The following is a 24735-nucleotide window of genomic DNA, read 5'->3' on the forward strand; positions in this document are numbered from 1 at the left end:
GTTCTCTCCTCTGATTACATGGAGTTTTCTTTTTTCTTTGTGATGGAAGACACTTGGTTGGTGGTGAGTGTAAAGGGAGACTGTGATGAGAAGGCGCCTCTCCCTTTTGGTGCAAGCAGCACCGGTGGGCGCTAAGGCGTGTTCTAAATTTGTCAATCACAACCCTCCCCTTCAAGAACTGCTGCCTGAGTTCATGTAAGGTGAAGATTGTCATGTGACATTGTGCCACCCGGATACCAAAAACCTCCATCCTTCAGTTCTTCTTTGGGCCTCCACTGGTTGACTTTCTCACACATATATACATATATATATATATATACATATATATATATATATATATGCATTGTGCATCACAGGCCACTCACACCTAGTAAAATGTTTCATATTTTGCTGCTTGCTGTACATATTCTGTCAGAAAGGTTCTGTCATCTGCAGCACATTAAGAGACTGAAGTGTTACGACACAATGCCTTGATGGTTGTGTCTGAAATTTTGCTCTGAAAGTTGTGTATGAGGTTGTGGAAAGGTAATGGTACACCTGCAAGAGAAAGTTTTAGTTCTGTCTAGCATGTGTGTTTGTGTGTGCATATGTATGTGTCTCTGTATGTGTTTTTTTGTTATCTGTAACTTACTCTGTGGCTTATTTTAACTGGCAGGTCAATAATGACTCAAAGTCAATCTTTGTACTCAAGTAGTGTACAATTTCCATGGAAATATGAAAAAAGGCAATGTTTTCTTTTCCTAATGCTTTTTTTTATTACTTTTTCTAAAGTGATTAAAGCATTAGGAAAATGCTTTAATCACTTTAGAAAAAGTAATAAAATACACACACACACACACACACACACACACACACACACACACACACACACACACACACATATATATACACATATATATATATATATATATATATATATATATATATATATATAAATATATATATATAGAAGAGGTTTTCTTTGCAGTTTTTATTCAGTTTTGACCTGAGGACAACATGAGAATTTAAATAAAGAAGTTACAGAGCACTACTGTAAAACCAGAATGCTTTCCTACCATCACAGTAGTGTTTGGTTTCAAAATAAATCCATATCATATAATACTTTTTGGGAATCCAGCTGTTGTATTACAAAGGATGTACCTCAAAACAGAGGCTGGGCCTCAGCGAGACTCATTTCATGTGGTGCAGAAGGGTATGCACAACCTTTAATACTATAGTCAGTTACTTAAACAATATGTTAAAAACTCTATTTTAGCTCAACCAAAGCCTGAAATTAGGAGAGGTTTGTTCAAAATAGCCTGATGTCTCGGATGGTTTGTTTCACAGAACCATCTGCAAAGGCACATTAAGTATTCAGAAAAGGGCAAGCACTTTAATAACATACATATTTTTTGGGGGGGATTTAATTAATTTGGTTTTCTTATCATTGCTAGCTGTACGTGTCTGCCTTCTTACCCTGCTGAGAGCCAGGAGGAAGTCCATCCCACCCGACCTCTTAACACAGTGCCGCAGCTTCCAGTACACCAGATGCTCCCATGCAAATACCAGCAGACTAAGGCCCATGGCTACCAGCAGCATATAGAATACCCCCGCCATGTTGTCAATGTCTAGCTTACTGCTCATCACCTGCAAGAGAAGAAGGAACTTGTGAGGGAAGGAAGGAAAAAAGTAGAAAATTTATGGGACATGTGAGAAAGAGGAGTGTATATATTAATAAGGAGAATCATTTGTCTCCCATTACGTAGATGAAAATTTCCTTTTAAAACCAAAATAAATGCAATTACCAGTGGATGGCGGACCACCAAATATTTTAGAGGCAAGGACCAAAGACCAAAACATATCATTCACAAATACCTGTTTTGTGTCCAAGAGCTTTTCAGGCGATAAATTTTATTCAATTTAAAAATGTAGAACTTTCTGCAGCATTTTGTCTTGTTTAAATAATTGCAAGGTATTCAGACATAAAATTAGCTCAATATTTCTTAATATTGTGAGCAGTCAAATTAAAATGCTGTGTTTAAGATGCACATAAGACTAAGTGACGAACTAACATGTTGCTTTATGAAACACTTAAATCTCTTGAAACTTAATGAAACTTAAGCTTCTCTGAACTGAAAGAGTCTAATGTGGCATTTTTCTAGACATTACACAATTAGAATTACTGCCAGTACTGCCAGTCATGTAACATAATGCTTAAATCTGGCAGGAATACCAGCAAACAAATCAGCTCATTAACTCATCATTGTGCTAGGTCAGGAGGTGCAAAAGATGGATTACAACCATGCAAAAAACATATAAAAACAAAAACAAAACAAAAAAAAAAAAAACAAGAAAAAAACGCTGAACACAAAATTTTACGTGATCAAAAGAATCATCTGGTCCTTACCTGGTCATGAAATTAGACAAATACAACTTCAGAACAACACAAACACCATGTGACTAAAGTGCAGGGAAAAACCAAAACGGCCCAAACTTCAATAACTTTAACCACCTTATCAGTGTTTTACATAGTTGTGAAAGAATTTTTGCCCCACTTTTCTTCATATTGTTGATTAGGTTCATTGAGGTTTGAAGGAATTTGTCTATGCACAGCTCGCTTAAGGGCCTCTCACAGCATTTCAACCACCATTGCAACACTTTGTTGTAGATTTGCTGCCGTATTTGTCCTGTTTAGAGATTTAATTTCCTAATTAATTGCAGTATGAAATACAAATAGTTAAGTGTAAAGATCCCACGATTATGTTACTTCCCCTAAAGAATTATGTATGAAACACATCAGCAACTCAGTAAAACTTGTTGAAGACAAATAAAACAAAGTTTCACAACACCTGCGTGTTACTGCTTGTGTTGCTTTGTTTCACTCAGTGCGAGCTGCAGAAGATGTGACCGAGTGTGAGAATATAACCGAGGAAGAGTTATTCCCCCCAAACAAATAGATAAAGTCATCCTTGTTTGAAATATGTGGTAATGGAAAAAAATGACCAAGGTGTCATTGTGTAGGACAGCTTGTGAACCTGTAAAGCTGCCACAAAAAAGCTGGGATGACAGAAGGAAATAAATAGAATATATTTCACTACCTGCAGAAAACACCAGCTTTGGACACTAAAGTAGAAGTAAATGCACAGTACTTGGATTAAATGAGCAGGGCCCAGACTAACTGTTTTTTACAAAGAGCACAGTGGCCCCTAACTTAAATTTTTAGGAGCACAAGCAGAAAATTTGGCAGCACACACTAAAATCACCTTGCATAGCAAATATTCACATTTTCTCTCATTTTCACTGTATTAATGATAAATACTTGAACAATAAATTCAGAAATTACAATGTTTACGGTTCACATTTTTTTGTGCAGCAGTCATAACAGAAAGAAAAACAAAAAAAAACATCTTACTGGCTGCACTAATACAAAACAAGTAGACTTAGAACGTGTCAAATCAAATCAAATCAGATTTGATGATTTGATTTGATATTCACTTTGTAGTCGAAGAGGAACAGCAACTTTGTCACCATCATCCCCGACGGGATGGTATGACTTGTCCATGTAGTTCAGCTTCACAGACTGATACTCCTCTCCAGCCACTGTTCCCAACTCCTCAGTAAGAAAAGTAGCCATTGGCTGTCCTAAAAGTCACTAGAAGTTGCTAATTAGCATAATCAGCTTAGTACATATAGCTGTAGTGGATGCTGCAATTTAAAGGGATGTCATGGGAAAGGCAAAAATTGATAAGACAACCTAAAAATGTTTAGAACAGCAAAACTACATAAAGAAAATAATATTTCTGTCAATGTTTTCTTTATTTTTAGTTCAGGTTCTTTAATAGGATTTTTTTTTTATTTATTAGGAGTCTGGAACATGTCACACCACTTTTAACTTTTTAAATATTTTTACCCACACTCCCCGGTGGATGGGGGACGGGTCTGCAGAGCACCCGCACCTCATTGGGAAGAGTAAACTACTTTCATTCTTGTCAGTCTCTAAAAGTTTCCAATAATACCAGAAAAAACTTGCTAGATTTTTTGCTAATCGCTGTTTTTTTTAAAGTTGCTAGAGGGGTCTGAAAACTTGCTAAATATAGCGACAAAGTCGCAAAGTTGGCAACACTGAGGGTTAATAAATCCCCCACCAACACCCGTCTCTTTCCACACATAAGCCAATCACAGTGGTCGTTTGTCCCTGCTCACACGCACATTGGCTGTCATCTTCTTCGTTGGTGTTCGTCTACTTTTCTCGTATTGAAGTTAGTTTGAGTTGGCAAAGCAGCAGCTAATTTGCGTCTTACTGTGAACTACTGGGCTGAAGAGGGTAGCAGAAGTTTGTTATTGACAAAATAAATGAAATTATAACTACTAGAACAAAAAGACCGGCAAATGTGTTGTCGCCATTGCACGAGCAGATGAAAAATTAATTCGCACTGTCTCGCATTTTAGTTGCAAAATGCGACCATTTGGTCGCAGTCTGGAGCCTAGATGAGGTTAATTTTTACCTACTGCAGTGGTTCCCAAACTGGGGAGCAGGCCAGTTGTGACAGGAGGTTGCAGCAAGGCTAAATAAAATCTATAGTTTTTGTACTGCTTGTACTTTGTACTCACTTAACATTACATAATAAGGATGGGTATAAGGGTAGTAAATTTTTTCTGAATAGTTTTGGTGTTCAAACATAACCAGCAGGTGTGAGGTCAATGCCGTTTTTTTTTTTTTTTTTGTCTGTGTGCAATGGTCTGTAGAAGAGACCATATTTAATTCGCTCTTCCAGTATTATGTATGTTTCAAACAGTTGTCCTGTGAAGTGGCAGCTAAAGATCAAAAGTTAGCTGGATATTATTTCCCTATCTGCACAGGTTTCTAAAATAAATGTTAAAAAACATTTTTGTCATGTAGTTTACAGAAAGACAACCCTAGTGTTGTTGCATGAGCCAATTTAAGCTAATGGCGGGTACACACTATAAAATGATCGGGCCCATTTTTGTCCTGATCTCCCCCTTATGATCAAAGCCAACAAAAGCTCGATTGTCTGATGTTTGCAAGCGACATTGTGTCCATTTATCCTGCAATGTGCTGTGTTTTAAGAGTGATTTTGTCAGGTCCGATTTGCTTGGAAGGCCTCAGAAGGAGAGATCCTCAGTAATACATGTTTAATATGGTGGCTAGAAATCCTGTAGTTTGTGTGTGTTTTCTAAATCTGTGAACGTTTGAAGAATCCTGTAATGTGTGCCAGCCGCTTTAGCTGTTCGACAGATTTCCTTACATTTGACCCTAGAAAACTTTGGTATACTTTGCTGTGGCTGACTAAATGATCCTGTGGCTGCAAAACAAACCAAATCAACTGAAAAAAAGGTGAAAGATGTCATACCTCAATCTTATCATTGTGGCAGATACCCGACAACCAGAGGCGCTCCAACATATCAATCTCATCTGCAAGAGAAAAGGGAGAAGAGAAAGGGACAAAAGTGCTTTAAAGAGGAGCCAAGCAAAGATGGGGAAAACCACTCAGGGACAAGGAGTTTCAAGAATGTAGAAAAGAGGAGAAAATAGTAGTGTAAAATGCAAAACTGAGATTACCACCTCTTTGTCATGCAATCAAGGTGCCTGTTTCCCTGAGGGAGAAGATAGAAATTAGAAAAAAAAAAAGGCTGAAAGAGAGAAGGCAGACATTAAGAATGAAAGAAGTCTACATATGACGACAAAAGAAAAAGATTTGTGAATGTAATATGGAGGAGAAAAAAGAAAGAACAGTATTAAAAGAAGTTCGTATATTCGTCAATCTGTAGGAGTAAAACGAGATAAAAAGACAGATAAAAGGGATTTTTAGCACAAGTAGAACAATGGAAAAAGACTGAAAGAAGACTGGAAAGAGTAGCAAAATGTAAGATTTAATGGACATTTGCAGAAAAAATTATGTGATCGCAAAGAGAAATTGGGTATTAGAGACAGTGGCTCGAGGAGAGATGAGCCCTTTGAAGCTGATAGTAAAAGGGCTTGATGTCTGAGGCAGGAACACTGAGGGCAGAGTGATGCGACAGCACATGGGAGATGAAAGGAAGGAAAACACACAAACATTACATTTCCTGTTTGGACTATCAGAACCACACACACGATACACACTAAACTCTAGTGTAATGGTACTCTGAGCACTGCCCATTAATGCATTAATCAAAAAGAGTAGGACTTTGGGGAGGAAATTGTGCTTTTCCTTCAGAGGCTTTATATGACCGGGCTGCAGTGCAGGGGACTTCTAAATTCACTGCACAAGCGTACTGTTCTGTCTTGAAAAGATGCTCAGAATCTGTCACTGTACACACTGAAGATATCCAAGCTAATGGAGATCCAATTCCCTATTATTAATCGACCTCCGGGTTAATTAACACAGTCTGGAAACCACCATGAAGCCCTGCCACGTGGATTAGACTGCCACGACTCAGCCATGTTGACTGAAACGTCAAATCTGCTCAAACAAAACGCAGATCTTGCTCCAATACAGATCACTGTGAGCCAAATTTCACATCCACAAATGTGGTGTGGGAATTCAGTGTTCAAAGCTGAATTAAACAAGGCTCGACTCAATATAACCTTCCCCCACTCACCCTGCTCCCTACAAACAATAGACACTAATACGCATGTTCATTAAGTATCATAATCTAATTCATGGAGTTTCAATGAGCGCTCATCTAGTTTCTCTTTGCCTGTCTGTTTTTCTGCCTCTTCTTTTTTGTCTTACTGTAAATATGTTAATCGCAGTAGTCATTGGTACGTAAAGCTGATATTTGGGAGAAATCCTTTCCACAAAGAGCTATTAGACAGGCTGAATTTCATCTTTATCCTCTCTCACCTGCATTGCAGAGGAAAATGTGCAAATGAAAGGAACAGGTGGGGATAAGCCAGACCATCAAATAGGATTCATGTTTCAATTTGTTGACTTGTGACACGTTCCTTGTGATTTTAGAATAAGTCAACTTAGTTAAATTATTTTTTCTTTAACCCTCGTCATTGTTCCAGTATTCATTGCTTTACATTGGTGCAGGATGGGGAGTTAAGCCCCAAGAATCTAATCCTCTCAGACATTTTGAGAAATATCTTCTCCATCCAATCTGTGCAGAAAAGCATGAAGCTAAAACCATTATCACCTAGTTCTAAACATATAGAAAACAGATGATATCCTATCAAATGCTTATCGCATCAACCGGCTTTTTCTCAGCTCAGATAAGCAGTTTGTTTTCATTCTGTCCTGAAGTTTTTACCCTACAGCTTTTGTTTGACACCTGTGGCATGTGACAGAAATACAAAGAAGTGAAAACGTGTGAAATAATGTGAGCGACATTTCAACAATATATTTTGTAGCATTTTATAACATCCTGCACAGAAATGTGTTCAAGTATCTCCCAAATAGCTGATGAGGCTACTTATTGGGTGTGTATATGTCAAGTTTGGTTATAAAACAATACTAAATCAATTCAGAGGGTAACGTTTAATGTTTCCCAAATTCACCTCAATGAATTGATATGAGATGATTTCACATACCGGTTTAACCCTTGTAGGTCATAAGGAACTTCATTGTCCTTTCAGGTCATTTTGCCCTCAATCTTTGGGCACCATTTTGGTTATGTTACCCCGGCTGATTTTGTGTAAGACAGTGTTTTTCAAAGAACTTTGAAACTCCAATTTCAGGTTCTCATAACCTGTTCTCATAGGGCACTGGGGACAAATTCTCATTCAGGTCCTTAGAAGACAAAAATGTCCTCTCCCAGAAACAGCTATAAAAACAGTAGATATTCATATTATTTTCCACTTTATTTCCTCAAATTGCTCAGTCAAGTTATATCCTAATAAAAATCACCAAATATATAATTATTATAAGTTTTAAATGCCTAATTTGATCACACAATGGCTCTGTTTCTATGAAAAAGAAAACATATAAAATTAGCTATTTTCCATATATCTTATGGGGATAATTTGAGATATATTTTTTAGTACATTTAAGATTGATCTTGAAAAAAAGTAAACTATCACATGATGCCCTGGGTTAGAAAATAAAGTTGCATATAACAACGCAGCTTCTCTTATAGAGTCAACCCCTCCCAACTTTAGTTCAATCAGTGAGGTCAGACTGAACAGGAGAGGAGGGGGGGGGGTTGCAGTTTTATTTAATGAATCATTTCAATGTAAGCAGTTATCTTTTAGAAATTTTACTTATTTTGATTTTTGGCTCTTTAGCTAAAAGCTAAAAATAGATCAATGTTTCTGGATATATACCGCCCACCAGGGTACTGTGCAGCATTTCATGCGTTTACTGAACTGCTGGCTTTAATCTGTGTAGACTTTGACTGTGTAATTATTGTTGGTCATTTTAACATCCATGTAGACAACCCTCAGGATAAGGGGACTAAAGACCTGAGTAACAGTCTGGACAACTTTGGGCTGACTCAGCATATAACAGGGGCCACACACACTAAACTCTAGATTTACTGATCTCGAAGGGTTTGAACTTTTCTAAAATTACTGTATGTGATGTGGCCCTGTCTGATCATTACTGTGTTTTCTTTGAGAGTACGAGTCCTCTTCACACAAATGTCTCAGTAGAGGTGATCACAGAACAGTGCATAACTGTAAACACGACTGGGATGTTTAACCAGGTCTTCTCTTCAACATCTGCCCTATCAGGGGGTTCAGCCAATGAGCTTGTCACTAGTTTTAATTATAAAATGTTAAGTATTATGGATGCTGTTGCTCCTATTAAGGTGAAAGTTGTCTCTGGGAGAAAAAGGTCTCCATGGAGAAATTCCACATTGTGGAACATCAGTCCAGCTCTGAGGTCTTTACACTGGCTGCCTGTTCGTCAGAGAATAGACTTTAAAGTTCTGCTGCTGGTCTATAAAGCTCTGAATGGTTTAGGACCAAAATACATCAGTGACCTCTTGACCCAGTATGAACCTACCAGAACCCTCAGGTCATCTGGATCCAGTTTCTTATCAGTCCCCAGAGTCAAAACCAGACATGGAGAAGCTGCATTCACCTTCTATGCTCCACATGTTTGGAACAAACTCCCAGAAAGCCTCAAAACAGCTGAAACACTCGGTTTATTTAAATCAAGATTGAAGACCCACCTGTTCTCTGCTGCATTTCACTAGTTTTTATTTAGAAGTCCAGATCTGCATTTGGTTCTTTTACGCTGAAATCATATCTTTATTTCTTTATCTGAGCTTTTCTTGCTGTTTTTATGTAATCAATTTTATCTTTTTTAATCTTTGTTTTTCTAATGCACTTGTATTTTTTTTCTTCCCCTGCACCTTACTGTAATGTTTTTATGTTTTATTTAAAGCACTTTGAATTGTCTTGTACATGAAATATGCTATATAAATAAATTTGCCTTGCCTTGAAACATAAACATAAAAATAATGCCAAATTCTGTATATTAAACTTTAAAATATTCATATACTGTAAAGAGAAAAGAACAAGTGATTAAATTCACATTTGTACACATTAACTTTACTGTTATTTAGGAGACTTAAAGTATTTTTATAACTTAGTTGTAATAACGGAGGTAGTATAGTCTGATTTTATCATAGTTGTGCACCATACATTTGAATTTTGTCATTTTCCTCATCAAATTAGAATGACAACTTGTTGCTGTGAGAATAAAGCAAATATAAACTAGTTCAGATGTTCTTTTTAAGGCACGTCTTCCAAATGATTTCTGTATGGATGTTTGATTGAAATTTTCAATTTAGATTGATTCTATTGGCTCATTGATCTACACTAATTCATAGAGTTAGTGATCAACGAGTCAATAGAAGCAGTCTAAATTGAAAATTTAAATCAAATGTAAATACAGTAATTTAAAGCCAATAGAAGTATTATTACTACCATAATACTCATTGAATCTAACTTGGGTGCTTTCAATAGTCACTGTTCTTTCTGTACCACCACCACCTTATTTCTTTTCCCAGTTTGCACACTTTATTCCTCCATTCAATTACTTTTTTTGTGTCTTAGTTCCTCCCACCTGAGATGCAAGATAAGTACAGAGGAGACGAGGTGAGAGACATTCTTGCTACAGAGCATCACTTTAAAGCAATTCAACTACATATGATGAATACCACAGCTGTATAATCTCACAAAGGATTCACTGGTGTATTCTCGTTAATGGCTCCCCTGACGGGCCCCCTCTCTCCTTTTTCCCGCTCTCCTCCAGATATATTTTAGGACAAGAGACATCCTTCAATGTACTTTGCTCTGAATGATTTCTGGGTCACAAGGAGGAGGATGGAGGAATTGAGGAGGTTGAATTTAGAGGAATAAGATGAGCCTCCTGACTTTGTAGACCTTAGACTTTTGGTTATATTAGTGTAGTTGTTTATTTAATAAATCTCTGGTTAATTAGATTTGACCCATTTTTCAAACTGTCCTTTCAGGGAATAGCTGCCATTTTTGTTTTTTCCTTTTCTCCTGTTTAAGTCTCAGGGTAGTAAATTGGGCTGTCAGTTCATATTTTTAAGTGGCAAGGAAAGTTTTTGTTTATATTTAAAGAGGTTTAAAATGTTCCTTTCTGTTTCAATAAGTGGTAAAATTGTCATAAATGGTCAAGTCTGTTTCTAAGTGTTGTTTTTTTACTCTTTTGTTCCTTTAAGGGATCCTGCATTTTGGATCACATGAAAAAGAAGGATGGAGGATTGCATAATAAAAAAATATGATAAAAGATGCCTGAAATTGCTTATCAGCTAAATTCTTAAACCCTGCAAAATGGAAAATGTTTGTGCTCTGAAGAGCTTACAGTGTATATTTAACATATTTAACATTTAAAGATAATAAAAATTTGATTGTAAAGTATTAGTTAAATATTTAAATAATGATTTGCAAATAGTAGTATTATATTTTTATTTACATTTTACACAATCATTTTTTGTGAATGCAAGCCTTTTTTTCAGTAAGCTATAATGAAATGGCAAGTCAGCTTGGTAAACAAAGAAATAGGTTTAGCCTGATCTCATCTTTTTGTTTTGCTTTTAATTTAATTTTATACATGCCATATCTGATTGGATTGGACGTTCTACTCGCAGTGACATTCTGGACAGCAGCAATATTGAGTGTATAAATAAGAAAAAGTGAACTTTGCTTAGAGAAGTATTGGCTGGGACAGAAAACAGGAAAATCATCTAGTTTTACTGTAACGGTTCCTTCATGAGTGACAGAAGTAAATTATGTGAGCTATCATTATTCCAGCCATCATGTCATTGCACGGTTCCTCCATCTCGGAAAGAAATTGTTTTGTCAAAACAGAGCTTAAAGAGAACGGGTGAAGACTGAAGGACTGACTGAGAGAAAGGATGCTTTTATAGTGAGAAGGGGAGGACAGGTGGTGTGTGCGGAATGTGGTGACGTTCAAGTGGTCTCTTTGGTCATGCCTTCTTAAACATGAAGCATTTCAAAAGTTACTACTGCAAGGTACTTAGAAATATGGTCGATGTCAAACTTAAAAGTTTTTACTTCCCTTTTTTTCCCTGTCACAATGTAAAAAATGAGCAGACAAGAAAAACATGGGATATTTTGTGAGAAGAAATGATCATACACAAGGCATACACAGTGCTGTGATACAGCAGAGAATTTATTTGAGGACTTCGTTTGCAATTTAGCTAATTTCTGAACTGTTGGGGGGGGCTTCATGATGTTGCTGCAGTTAGCGTCAAAATAAGCTCAGCTGCAGGAACACAAATCTGCACTGCTGCATTTAGAAAAGAAGGGGGAAAAAAAGAATAAACTCATCAGTTCTCTAAGTGATGGCTGTGCAAACGACTGCAGCTCAGATTATGGCTTCTACTTTGAGATAACAGCTGGCACTGTGGCAGTGCTCTGGTTGTTATGATTTGCTGTGACTAATTTCTTTTAAATAGCAATAATGCTCACCACATGTCCCTGTGGTGTGCTGGTAACATCTGTCAAAAGATGCTCTGCTGGACTTACGCTTCCCAACATAAATTTGACCACAGCAGCGGCTAAAGGAAGTTGGAGCATTAACCACATCAGCCACAGCTTCACCTCTCACATGCAAACAGATCATCTCCAGCAATGCTCACGGCAGTAGCTGGAGGCTGTTGCAAACTGGCCTTTTAGAAACAGTGACTACATCACCCCTTCTTTTCTTAGTACCTGCAGTCTTCTCCTAACTGGACTGGAACCAACATATTAAGTTGTTCATTTTGGCCAAATCAAAGCATTTTGTGAAGTAATGCCAAAAAGGTCATTAAAAACTTGTCCAAGTATTCTCACTGATCACATGTTAAAATGCTTTGCTTCTATTATTTCCTAAACAGACCATGTGTAGGTGACCACATCAGTTCTAAGAACTTCCCTGTTTATTTAGGATTGACCGGGTAACATTTTTTTCTGTGGCCTGTTTTGTTAGTTTAACTAAAATTCTAATTGGCCATAGGTTGAGTATGACAGTTTATATTTGTCATTTTCCAACAGGTCTGAGACAAGTCCTCATATCTGAGATAAACAAGCAACTTGTCAGGTGTGTCCTGTCAATGGGAGACCCTCTTCTTCCAACAACAAAGAATAGCAAAAAAAAAAGAAAAACAAAAAGTGCTTATTCATTTTTGTGTGTATGTACAAAAAAAGAGATAAAAGAACCAAAACAAAAATAGTGAGATTGTTAACTAAAAGAATGGTAATATTTTCTGCACACAAACATCTTAAAAAAATTCTGGCTTATATATTTTATAGCCTGACAAAGTTTGATTGTGACTGCAAGCTCTGAAACAATCACTACTCTGCAAACATTACAAGAAAAACTTCAAATCTTATAGACTCTGGTTTGAGGCACTGAAATAAAGGAAACATAAGAACACTGATGCAGGTTCAGACGACTATCTGTGACTCTACTCTAAGTCTGTAAAATGAATATCAACACGTGAGTCTCTGAGGGCTCCCAATCAGTTACAAAGGGAATGTGAACAACAAAGAAATCAATTTCACCAGGGTGTACTGTGCAGTTTGTTCCACCTTCAGTGCCAGAAGCTGTTAATATTCTTATTTTCTTTGTATCACTCTTTTGTGTGTGAGGTGTTTTTATTGACTTTGCACAGTCAGCATGAGTCTGTGTGAGTGACACAAAGGAATAAGAGGAGCCAAACTTTGGATATATGCTGCTGTGGGATTTGAGATGAGGTACAATGTCAGCAGTTATAAATGTATACATTTCTTCATCTGGTGTTTTGTAGCATTGCTTTGAAGACAGTTTATTTCTTGGAAATCTGTTGGAGCCAAAGGGGATTTGCTACTTAAGCGGACTGCATTCACTTGGAAAAAAAGCCCAGTTTTTTTCTGAATTACATCATATGGAAACATCTTTTTTTATTTATTTATTTATTTTTTTTTTTTAATAATGTGCTCTACTTGTCAGCACTATGAAGAGGCTACTTCTAAACAAAAGTGAGATTCCCTCATCTTTATGTAGATGGGATTGGTATAGTTTGTTGGATTTGCGCACACACCTGAGGACTTGAGGGATGTTCAGGTGGAAAGCTGTCGAGTGTGCTGATTGTAACCATGTTTCTCTAGGATCAGTTGGTCACTGCCTTCAGGCTATGTAGTTAAACAGGAGACATCCGGGAGATGCTGAAAATAGGCTACTGGATCCCTGCAGAGTGCAGCTGAGATGGGAGAACAAGTCGGAACAGACATTGCTCCAAGGATCAGCAACTCTGGTTCTGAAGCACCGGTGCAGGTATTGGATGTTATCCTGCTGCAACACACCTAATTGAAATTAATGAGTCATTAACAAACTTCTGCAATACAAGATAAGCTATTAGAGAAAGATTTTATTTTGAATCAAGTGTGCTGCAGCCGGGAGAAATCTAAAACCTGCAGGACTGCAGCCCTTAAGGACTAGAACAGAGGATCTCTGCCAATCATTTGGTTTTTCCATCATCGATACAAGATGCTGGTGAAAAGTTGATGCAACTCTGGACCAAGGTAAATGTGCATCAAGCTGATCCAAATGCTGTTACAGTGAATGTTTGCTACAACCAGAACTCAGGGGGTTGGAGAATCCTGTCTCACAGATTCCAAATAAAACCTTGAAAATGTTCCTATTGGTCAATCATTTGAAAAATATACCGCCTAGTTTACAGTGCTTGTATGTTTTTCCCCAAGCGAATGCAATATGCCTCTGTAACTTGCAGGTGTCTCATAAACTATTTTCCTTTTTTTTTTATCTTCAAAAAGGTTTATGAACATTTTTTGTCCTTTGTCTGCACATCTGTACCACATGCGTATTTTATGTAATAGAATTTAAGATCTAGAGTAACTGATTTCATTGCAAGACAACACTATAATTTCTTCCTCTGAACTAGTTCATGAGAAGCATGAACTTGCACAGCACTGATTAGTTGTGACTGTTGGTAAAATGGAGGAGCACAGGCAGATGAGAGAAAGAGCTCAGCTCTCTGATTGCTGCTGGATAGAAACTGTTTGAAAATCTGACTGTGTGATTTAAGCAACTTAAGTGACGTTTACGAGAGGACAGCAGAGTTAACAGCTGGTTAAATGGATGGAAAATGGATTTCACAATAGAACAAGCTCTGCCGCAACTTCTGGAGCAGTAGATGTTGTCCAGAGGGACGCCAACGATCTTCTGAGCTGTTCTTCTCACCCACTGAAGAGCAACTCTGTCCAAGTGGTGCATCTTTTTATTCTGACAGAGTCAGAATAATTTCCACTGAGCATCAGTAGAAAGACTGTGGCAGGTTTAGAGGAAGATGAGCTTCCATCAGTGTTCTGAGGAAATAGATCCTTTGTTAAGCCTTTTTTTTTTTAAAATCCCTGCTGATGTCCCTTCCCTCAGAAATTTTAAAAGTAGGGACCTTCTCTTCCTCCTCATCCTCAATTGCCAGTGGCCCGATCTCCCTTCTTTTTTTTTTATCTAAAATCATTTTTTATTATGATTATGGAAGATATTGTAATGGGAACACCATTCAGACAGTTTGTAATTCTCTCTAGAAGCAATCTTATTTCCATTTGAGATGAGGCCTACCACAGTTGCGTCATCTGCAAATTTCAGAATCAGGTTAGCAGGGTGGTGTGGTAAGCATTCATGATTTTAAAGGCTGTAGCAGAACGGACTGAGCACACAACCCTGTGGCGCTCTCATACTGGGTGTTAAGGTTGTCAAAGTGTAGGGACTAAGTCTTACAGCCTTACACTAAGAAAGTCTAAGATACAACCACAAAGTTGCTTACTGAGGCCAAGGGTCAGCATTTTTGTTTTCAGTTTGCTGGGTAAGATAGTATTAAAAGCTGAACTTTAGTCCATAAAATGCCTCCTAACATAAAACTCATTCTCCTCCAGGAGTGACAGAGCAGCATGCAGGGCAGTGATAATGGTGTCTGTTGATCTGTTAGTATCTGTATTGGCAGGGGTCAAGAGAGAGGTGTAGATGATTTCAGGTGCCCTAGAACCAGTCTTTCAAAGCATGTGGAGACCTCAGATGTAAGTGCTACTGGCCTGTAGTTGTTGAGGGAGGTGCTGTTTGTCTGCTTGGGCACTGGAATGATAGACTTTAAGGCAGGGAGGTATACTGGTGCTTGAAAGGGACAGTTTGAAAATTTCAGTGAGAAAACCAGCAAGCTGATGAGCTCAGTCTCTGACCAGCCTGCCTGGGATCTAATCTGGGCCAGCTGCCTTACCAGCCTTAACAGATCTCAGCATGACGTCCCCTGCCAGGAGGATGATAGGCTGGTCAGCAGGGTCCAGTTGGATACATGTTCCACCTTAATGCTCTCTCTCAAATCTCGCAAATAAAAGTTATTTTTCCTATGAACTTCTTCATAGAAACAGCAGCCCTCTAACAAGAGAGTTCAATAGGTATTATCCAAGTTATAGCTAAAACTAATAGAAAATGTAAGAATTTTTAGAAAGAAATGTGTAAACTGATATTGGAATGCTTGTTTTCAAACAATGTCTGAGGAAAGAGAGTCGTTGATCAAGACTGCTTAGAAAATAGGCAAGGAAATGACCGGTTTCATTACGGTTTACTAAATAAGTTGAATGCAGTTTTAATTATTTAATTTAATTATAATGTTTAACACAGCAGGCCAAGTCTCATTAATCCCTCATGATTCAACCGGGTTTTTAAAGCACTCCTTTCAGTTCTGCTCAATAAAACCTTTTCAGCAGTCCAACATCAAAAGTTTGTCAGATAAGTGAAGTGTAGCACCAACTGCTGGGATGATAATATGAGAAAATGTTGGAAGGTCTGCGTTAGACTGATACCAGCTTAGTACAAGTTAAATATTTGTTAGCACTTTTTTGAAACTGAGAAAGTGTACTAATGAGATTTATTATCAGAGTATTTCTATTGTTTTGAATGGGGGGAAATAAATAATAAAAAGAAGAAATGCTATGCTGAGTTGCTTTCAGTTAATTAGAATCCATCAGCAAAATCTAAAAAATGTATTCCTAAAAAGTAATCAAAAGCCCACTTTCTCCTTTTTTACATCACTTAATTAACAGCAAGTTGAAATTTGTAAATTATTTCTCTCTGGTGTTATCCAACTAATCCAGACATCTTATTTTAAACAAAACACACACTTTCCGTTTCAGCATCCACATGCCATCAGCCTACACTGCTCTCTCCACCTGGGAGCTGCTGTCACTGCTGCCACTGAGGCATTTGTCACCATCTCAAGCTCACTAATTGCAAAGAGGCTAAAATTGCTCCCCGGGGGAGCCAATTTGATGACCGACCATGTGCAGAAAAAGGAAACGACATCACTCTGACAAAGAGATTCATTACTGGGAACAATTATAAGACCTGTTAAGCACCACAGAGCATGTACAGTGCATGATGAATTCATGTCATGTTGTAGAGGTTGATTAAAAGATGGCTGGAGCTCAGTGTTGAAACTCTTGATGAACCACGCTGAGAGCAGCATTAGCCAAAACAGCACAAGCCAAAGGAAAAGACAAAAAAAACAAAACATGAAATGCAAGTCACAGCAGGGCCTCTGCTGCAATCATAAAAATAAATAAACAAATAAATAATTAGTTTTTACACAGCACATGGGAGCTTATTCACATCCTTGGATGTATTAACACTGCTAAATAAACACTCCCATAAATGTACCATATTTAAAGATAAATTTTTAGTTCACTTCCTTATGTGCATAGTTATGGTTCCACTTCAGATTGAACCAACTTTAGCTCCAGATGGGTGCCAGAGGTCGGTTGTGTCTAACCCTGCACTATGATATATGAGACCAGTGGATGATGCACAGGCTAACCAGTGTCAGAGTTTCACTTTCAGTTGAATCTGTAGGTTGTTTATCTTCATAAATATTCTACTGCACAACTAAAATTTTAATGTTATTTCTTCTATGCCTGCTTTTTCGGTGCTATCAAGGAATTAAGTTTCCAATGTAAGGAATTAACTTGTTTTATTCCCCATGTTGTGTAGGATGCTGGTTTGTCTAACATTGTGCTGCTGCTGCTGCTGGGCCAATTCTTGCAAGTACTGGTTTCATGAAAACAATGTTATAGAATATTTTAGCAGCTGTGATGATGAGCTTCACTGTACTAAATATCAATTAATACCTGTAAAAAGTAGCAAAATATGGCTGAACAAAAACTATTGCTAAAAACACTTTTGGAGCCACATGGTTCCAAAAATGTAGCTCAAAAGAAAACTCCCTTAATAACGTCTGACATGTTTACTTTTGGTAGTGAGCTCTCGGTTCATAGTGGTGCTCGGCATGAAATTAAAATATCATGAAAAAGTTGATTTATTTCAGTGATTCCATTCAAAAAGTGAAACTTGACATTCATTCCTCATAGACTGATTTTTTTTTTCAAATCTTTATTTCTCTTAATTTAGTTGATTATACCTGACAATTAATGAAAACCCCAAATTCAATATCCCTGAAATTTAGAATATTATGGAAACGTTAAATATTGAAGACACCTGGTGCCACACTCTAATCTGCTAATTAACTGAAAACACATGCCAAGGCCTTTAAATGGTCTCTCAGTCTCATTCTGTTGTTCTACTTCATGATTTTCTAATTTTATGACGAGCACCTGTATATCATTAACTTCGTAAATCCTTTGGCACTTGGCAGAAACATAATTTAACCCCCTCATGACAATGATATCTAGGTGGTACTATTTTTTGACAGCAAAGAGAATGACAATAACGAGCAGTGAAAGTTAGCAATAGCTAGCATTAGCATGTGTATGTGAGAATTAATAAGCATAATTCATATTATTTAAATTTCCTAGTTTGAACTTCCTTCTATTGTCAGAAGAAAAACTAACATTCCAACAGATCATGAATGAAACAAATATTAACAGACTGGTAAATAATGTTAAACATTAATTGAAGCTTTGAGGCAACTCCACCCTCTCTCCTCATCTCATAACCTTCTGTATTGTTTTCACCAGTCTTATGTTGTCTGGTCACTATGTTTCTCATTTTTGTGCCTTTGACTCAACATGTAAAGGCAGACAGAGCTAGAAGAAATAACTATGTAACAAAAAACAGTCTGTCCCACTCTTTCAACCCACTGATGTGATACTTCTACATTTTGGAGATGCAAACAAAACAACTGCATATTTTCTGCTGTGACTGCTTAGTTCTTTGAAGTGTGTCTGATTTATATTCACAAGGGATGAAATTGGCTTAAAAATCTTTTAAATACCAAGAAAAATCTGTCTTTGAATGTAAGTTCTTTAAGCCAAATCTAATAAAAAAAAGTGGATAATTTTGATCAAATAAGAAAAATAGTGATCTGACTGCATACTGCAGGGGATTTTTTCATACCTTTTAGAGACATTACCCACATGTTTAGCTGTGTTGCTGATTCCAGTTACACACAATGAGGATGTGTGGATAAGTAGTAAGAGGACATGAAAAAAATAGTCATGTAGACAACACCAAGATCCACATTTAATTCACCTGAAATTTAAATTATATTTATACACACTTATGCAAGAACTTTTTTTTAAATTATAAGAGTTTTACTTGCACATTGTTTCATGATGACATGGAATAACTGAGAACTTTTGAGAACAGAAGGCATTTAATCTGTAACCCTTTTTTTTTCTTACCATCTCCAACTAACTGCAGCAGAGCCAGGTCCAGAGGTCGTTTCCAGCGAGAATTCTTGTGCAGGGCAATGCCGTAACCCGTGGTGGCAAACACCTTACCAGAGCCGATAGTCATCACCTGTTGGAACCAAATACACACATAATATTAACAAATCCATGCATACACACACACACAGACATTAATCTACAGAAATCATCACAAAGACATAAATGAAAATCAGCAGCCATTTCTTATTATTTATTTATTTTTTTTACTTTTATCTTCAGTCACTGTTGCATAAATGCAGTTAGCTCAGCTCAAATATCGACCTCCCTGAGAATCCCAGAGCAGTAGAGTGGGATATTGTTTCAGTGGAGGAATTAATATAGATCCACACTGGTTGTAATAATTGCTGCGGCAGAGGCTGCTGTTGCTGGGAGCTTAGGCCTTCCACAGACCTTATTACAAATGATCACTGGGAAGATTTTTATTCTCACCATGAAAGCTGCATCAAATTCAAACTTATAAATAAATCAACACCATTACTGTTACAAAAAAATGACATTATTAAGTAGCTCCAGGCCACACAGGATAAATATAAATGCATCAGATGTGCTTGATGTATTTAAAGCAGATTGATTTCATTGGAAATGTTCATTTCACATGATTGTTGCTTTTCCCACATAAACACACTGAACACAGATTTTCTTCTCCTTTTTTGCTTTTCTCTTAGCTTTTTCTAACAGTAGGAAAAGTGGGCCTCAACAACAGATTCACATATGAAAAGATGTTTCGATTTGCAGAGCTATAAAATAGATCTATTTCTTACCTTGCAGCCCTCATCCTTTCTGGCCATGTAGTTCAGCACCGCAGCATCATAAATAAAGGCATCTAGTTTTCTGCAGGGAAGGCATGAAGGAAGAAAATTACATCAAAGAATTGGAACTCACTGATCTGGAGCTAAATGACAATGAAGGAAGTGAACAAAATGACAAAAAAATGATGGAAAAACCAGCACTATGACAATAACTCCCTGAAAAAGAAAGCTTATTTCAAAAGAGGGATATTTCTATGCACACCATTTTGAACCAACTTTTAGAAGTCTTACAGGAAGATATTCATCTTTGTTGCAGCAGATGTAATTTCTCCTCCTACAATAGCTTAGACAGAGCAGAATACAATGCAGCATCAGAGCAGGTTGTGATTCTAATAAAAGCTGTGAATCTCACTTTAGCCCAGCAGGAAAAAAATCTCACTTTTTTTTTTATTCTTTATCTGCAGCTGACAGCAAAAATGCAAAGTGTTACATCAATAAGCAGGCAACTGCATGCTGATCCTGTCAACAGTAATCAGTCACGTTTCTGTAAAAATCACAGGAAACCAGTAACCTGAAAAAACACAATGTACTACTGCAGGAATTCATTTAGCATTCTGTGATCTGATATGCAGAAAACCTGTAACTGCTTTTATTTTCTCTTCTTCATCATGTGGTTCAAATCTCAAACCCATATGATGAAAGGTGAAAGGTGATCCAATATGCAAAGGTTATGAAAAGATTGCATTCACACAGTTTTACCTTCTTGTCATTGGGACAAGAATAAAATAAAATGAAGGGGAAAAAATCCTCCAGTATTATTTTAGTCATCCTCTTTAGCTCCAAGATTAGGCTTAAAAGTTCCTTTTGATAGTACAAATCACAATTAGTGCATAATAGAAGTTCCCCTAACAAATTGGTCCTAAAGAGCCCGACACCACACTGAGCATCTCCCCTCTACTCTGTTATTTCATACATAAGTACAATGTCATTGAATTTCACATACTGTGCACTGCATGTGTATTTTTATTTGAATTTCTTTTTTTTACTTTCTTCTCTATACTGCCCATTGTTTGTCATTTCTTCCTCACTTTCACTGCTTTACATTCCTATAAACAAACACATTCTCATTCCCAACTTGTCAGATTCTGCTGCTTGGTCAATAGCATTAGTTTTCCATACATAAGTCTTTGCTGCACAGGGAACTGCTGTACAGATTTATTTGGCTGGTTATCCCTCTGCAATAGTAAGTCACGCACCAGCTGCTCCATCATTATACAGCAACATGTAAATGCCATTGTATACTGCTGGCTCATTAGCATTAACACAGACTGCATAACGAGGTCATAGGGTAGGAGGACAGACACCACACTTCCTATAATGATTTCTGTTTTAGTCCAACCTTGGCACTGCTGTTTTTTTATTGCTTTTTTCCCCTGTCTATCATTACTTCCTTTAAACCAATTCATAACAGGTTACCTGTAGCAACCGATAATGTATTAACAGCCAATCACATAATAATTTTGGTAATTTTAAATATCTGTCCATTTGTCCGGAGCCTGTTTCAGCTGGGATAGTCTTTTTAAATGTAATTTGCTCAAAAATGTAATAACTTGCCAATAGTGTAATAACATTTTTCAGCCAATAATGAAGAAACATTTTTCATATATAAATAATGTAGCATTTTGCTAATGATGTTAAAACTTATTATGTTACTGGTTGGTTAAGTAACCTATCGTATTGAAAAGAATACATTACAAATGTAATAACTGCAACTGATGATGTAATAATACATAAATCAGACTGCATTTTTCATAAATATACAATTTTCAGCTATTTTTGTGCAGTTTTCTCATTGAAAATAGGTATATTTACATTATTGGCATGTTATTGTCTTTATTACATTTAAAAATGGCCAAATGGCCATTAATATATTATTGGTTACTACAACAACAGAAAGCAGTTCAAAGATTGTAGTTGTAACAGTCCTGTGACCTTAGACACACACAGGAAAATTTCTGCATGTCAAATACTTAGGATGATTATCTTGCATTATTACTACAGCTAAACCCTACTGTGCACTGACTGATTAGCCAACAGCAATAAAGGATGGTGATCATCACAGTGATCAACTGGATGTCGGGATATTCATATCTGTGCAGAAAATATGTTTAAGTCTGAGGAAATCCTGAGACTTATTTTATTTGTCCTATGTGCCATCTTCATTTATTCTTCTCCAGGAACACATACACTGAAATATACCTGTATTAGCAAATTTCACAAGCGCCCCCTTTACTATAACTTCTAAACTATAAAATAGCTGTATTTGCAGAGACATACTCATTTCATTACAATGGTAAGAAGCACCTCCTAATGTTAGCCTCATGGCTTCTTAAACAATACACCTTACAGGTGTATCTACTCTGATTTGGGAACTATAATAAGAGACGTATTTCCATCCTGTTGCTTGTAGGAGTCGTACAATACAGGACAGAACAATGACACGTTTAAAGGTATAGACAAGGAAGAGATATCATATGAGATTGTCTAGAACCAATGCAGTGGGTTTCTGACAAAGCATCAATATTTGATGAGTTAGAAGTTAAAATTGATAAATAACTTTCATGTTTCTTTTAAAACTGATCTACAGACTGAATTATACTTTTAAAAAGGCATCTGTTTGTATAATCCGACGAAGAAAAAGAAAGAAAAAATTTAAAAAGTTGTACATAAAAACTTAATTACAACTGTTGATAATAGAATAATAAGCTGAATATAAGAGCTTCACTCAGACTGATGATGCATAGCTCAGAATCTGATGATAAATTTGTTGCTACACCTGCTTATCTACTTCACACTCATTGATATTCACACTCTGGGAGCTACACAGCTACAACCAGACTCCTCATGGAAGTAGAGAGACTCTGCTGAAGGATGGAAAACTGAAAAGAGGTGAAGAGGTTGGGTACACAGAGGGTGACATGTAAAGGAAAGAAACTAGGATGCTGGAGATAATGACTGAAGGGAGGAAGAAAGGTGGAGGGAAGGAGGTGCAAAGGAGTTCATTAGTTGTGAGCTGGGAGTTCATGAGGGAGGGGGGGGGGGAAAAAGGACAGGAATGATGTTAGGAAACAAATCGAACATGAGGGTTTGCTTTGAAGGACAAAGCTAATGTTTCCTTTGTAAATAATATCAGGTAAGAGGTGTACAGAAGGATAAGATAGAGGGTGGATAATGAGATAGATGGAGAGATTGAAATGAGATAAAGAGTGAAATGATGAACTGAGATGAAGAGGATGAGAAACAATGATTATAAGAAGGCATCACAGGACATTTAATAGTACTATATGTCAAATATTCTACAGTTTCCTGTCACCTTATTGGAATACATGTGTGTAATTGCTTCTCCTATCAAACATTTGAACTCTCCTCTGCATTAGCATACATCACTCCCCCCTCCCTTCACCTCACATTTCAAACACAATGAGCTAGTGCATATTTTATGATAAGAGCTTTTTGCTGCTGTGGTCTCACAGAAAGATAATAAAGCCTCCTTTTAAGATGTGAGATGCAGGAGTGTCAGCCAATGGCAACACGGCTCGGTTATCCCACTGCACTGCGGCTGCACCTTAAGTGCATTATTTATGTTATTTTATTTTTTGTGGTTGTTTACATCCCTCTTCTCCTGTTTTAAGTAGCAATGATCCTGCTTTACAACTCCTGAAGCAATGTTGATCAATGCTCTGACAGGTCGAGTCAGCCAAGAGCTTCTGTAATCGAGCCAAGCACGAATGACAACACTGTCTCAAGTTGAGGATAAATAATGGATATAAAAAATGGATGATTGTGTTAGAAAGCTAAGAGTTGTTTTCTAACAAATGCACAGATGACAACTGAGGTTAATCTGTGATAATCATACCTCATAGATGTTTACAGTTTACATTTAGTCAAATCTGATGCTTTCCACCATGATTGTTTATTAAATGCATTTCCCTTCAGCTATGAGATTATTCCCATTCACAAATGACAAGGTTTATGAGGTTTGTCTGAACTGTTTTAGATAAATTATTTCTATTCCTATAATTGTATGGGATAATAGATCTGCCCTCATCATAAATGACCCCTGCCTGTACAGAGGACCTGTATTCTACTTATCCACTCAACTGTTCTTTTTTTTCTCAATTCATGCGATTTTGTAAGCATATATCTGGTTCCATTCTGGACATGCAAAGCTGGTGTTAGTGACACCATTAAAAACAACGTCCAGTTGCTTTTCATGATGTTAAAAGCACAGCTGCCTCTGCGGATGGTTGCGGTGGAGCTGATGAGCATGTAGTTTTTCTGGGTTATGTTTGTTTCCTATTCAGATCTTTTCAGGAAGGCGGATCTGTTTTATTTATTAATTTATTTTTTTTAATTGTTTAATTCTCCCAGGGCTAAATTGCAAATTATTCATATTAAACAAAAGTACTGCACATGGGATTTCTTTATTACAGCTAATTAAATGTTTCCCAAACTAACAAAGTAAAAAAAATGCACATAAAATTAACATCTAGTTATAATGATTTATTCCATCTGTGGTCACTAAAAACATTCTCAATGAACTTCACCAGGCTAAAAAAAAAAAAAAGCCAGGAATTTCAGCTGTGTTTTCATCTGATGAAAACATTGACAGAAGCACCTGGAGAGTCATTTTGGAAAGTTTTGCACACAGCAAAGCGAGTTGTTGCAGTGACTGGAATTATGTATGTAAGTTTATGAAACAGATTTCTTTATGCTCATTAATAATTCAATGCTTCACAAAACTGTCACATCTAAACCTTTTTATTCCTTATTCCAAGT

General features: G+C 36.9%; 1 protein-coding gene across 1 annotated transcript in view; it reads right to left on the reverse strand.

The window, feature by feature from the left end:
- The window catches only part of grin2da (glutamate receptor, ionotropic, N-methyl D-aspartate 2D, a), a 182976-nt gene that overhangs the window by 15011 nt on the left and 143230 nt on the right, over nt 1-24735 (reverse strand). Inside the window, exons 14-17 of the mRNA XM_042012134.1 lie at nt 19909-19978; nt 19100-19217; nt 5352-5413; nt 1456-1626 (exon numbers count right to left, since the gene is read on the reverse strand). Of these exons, the coding sequence (XP_041868068.1) occupies nt 1456-1626; nt 5352-5413; nt 19100-19217; nt 19909-19978 (421 nt within the window). The remainder of the gene's footprint in view (nt 1-1455; nt 1627-5351; nt 5414-19099; nt 19218-19908; nt 19979-24735) is intronic.

Source organism: Melanotaenia boesemani, chromosome 17, assembly GCF_017639745.1.
Source record: "Melanotaenia boesemani isolate fMelBoe1 chromosome 17, fMelBoe1.pri, whole genome shotgun sequence".
NCBI lineage: Eukaryota > Metazoa > Chordata > Actinopteri > Atheriniformes > Melanotaeniidae > Melanotaenia > Melanotaenia boesemani.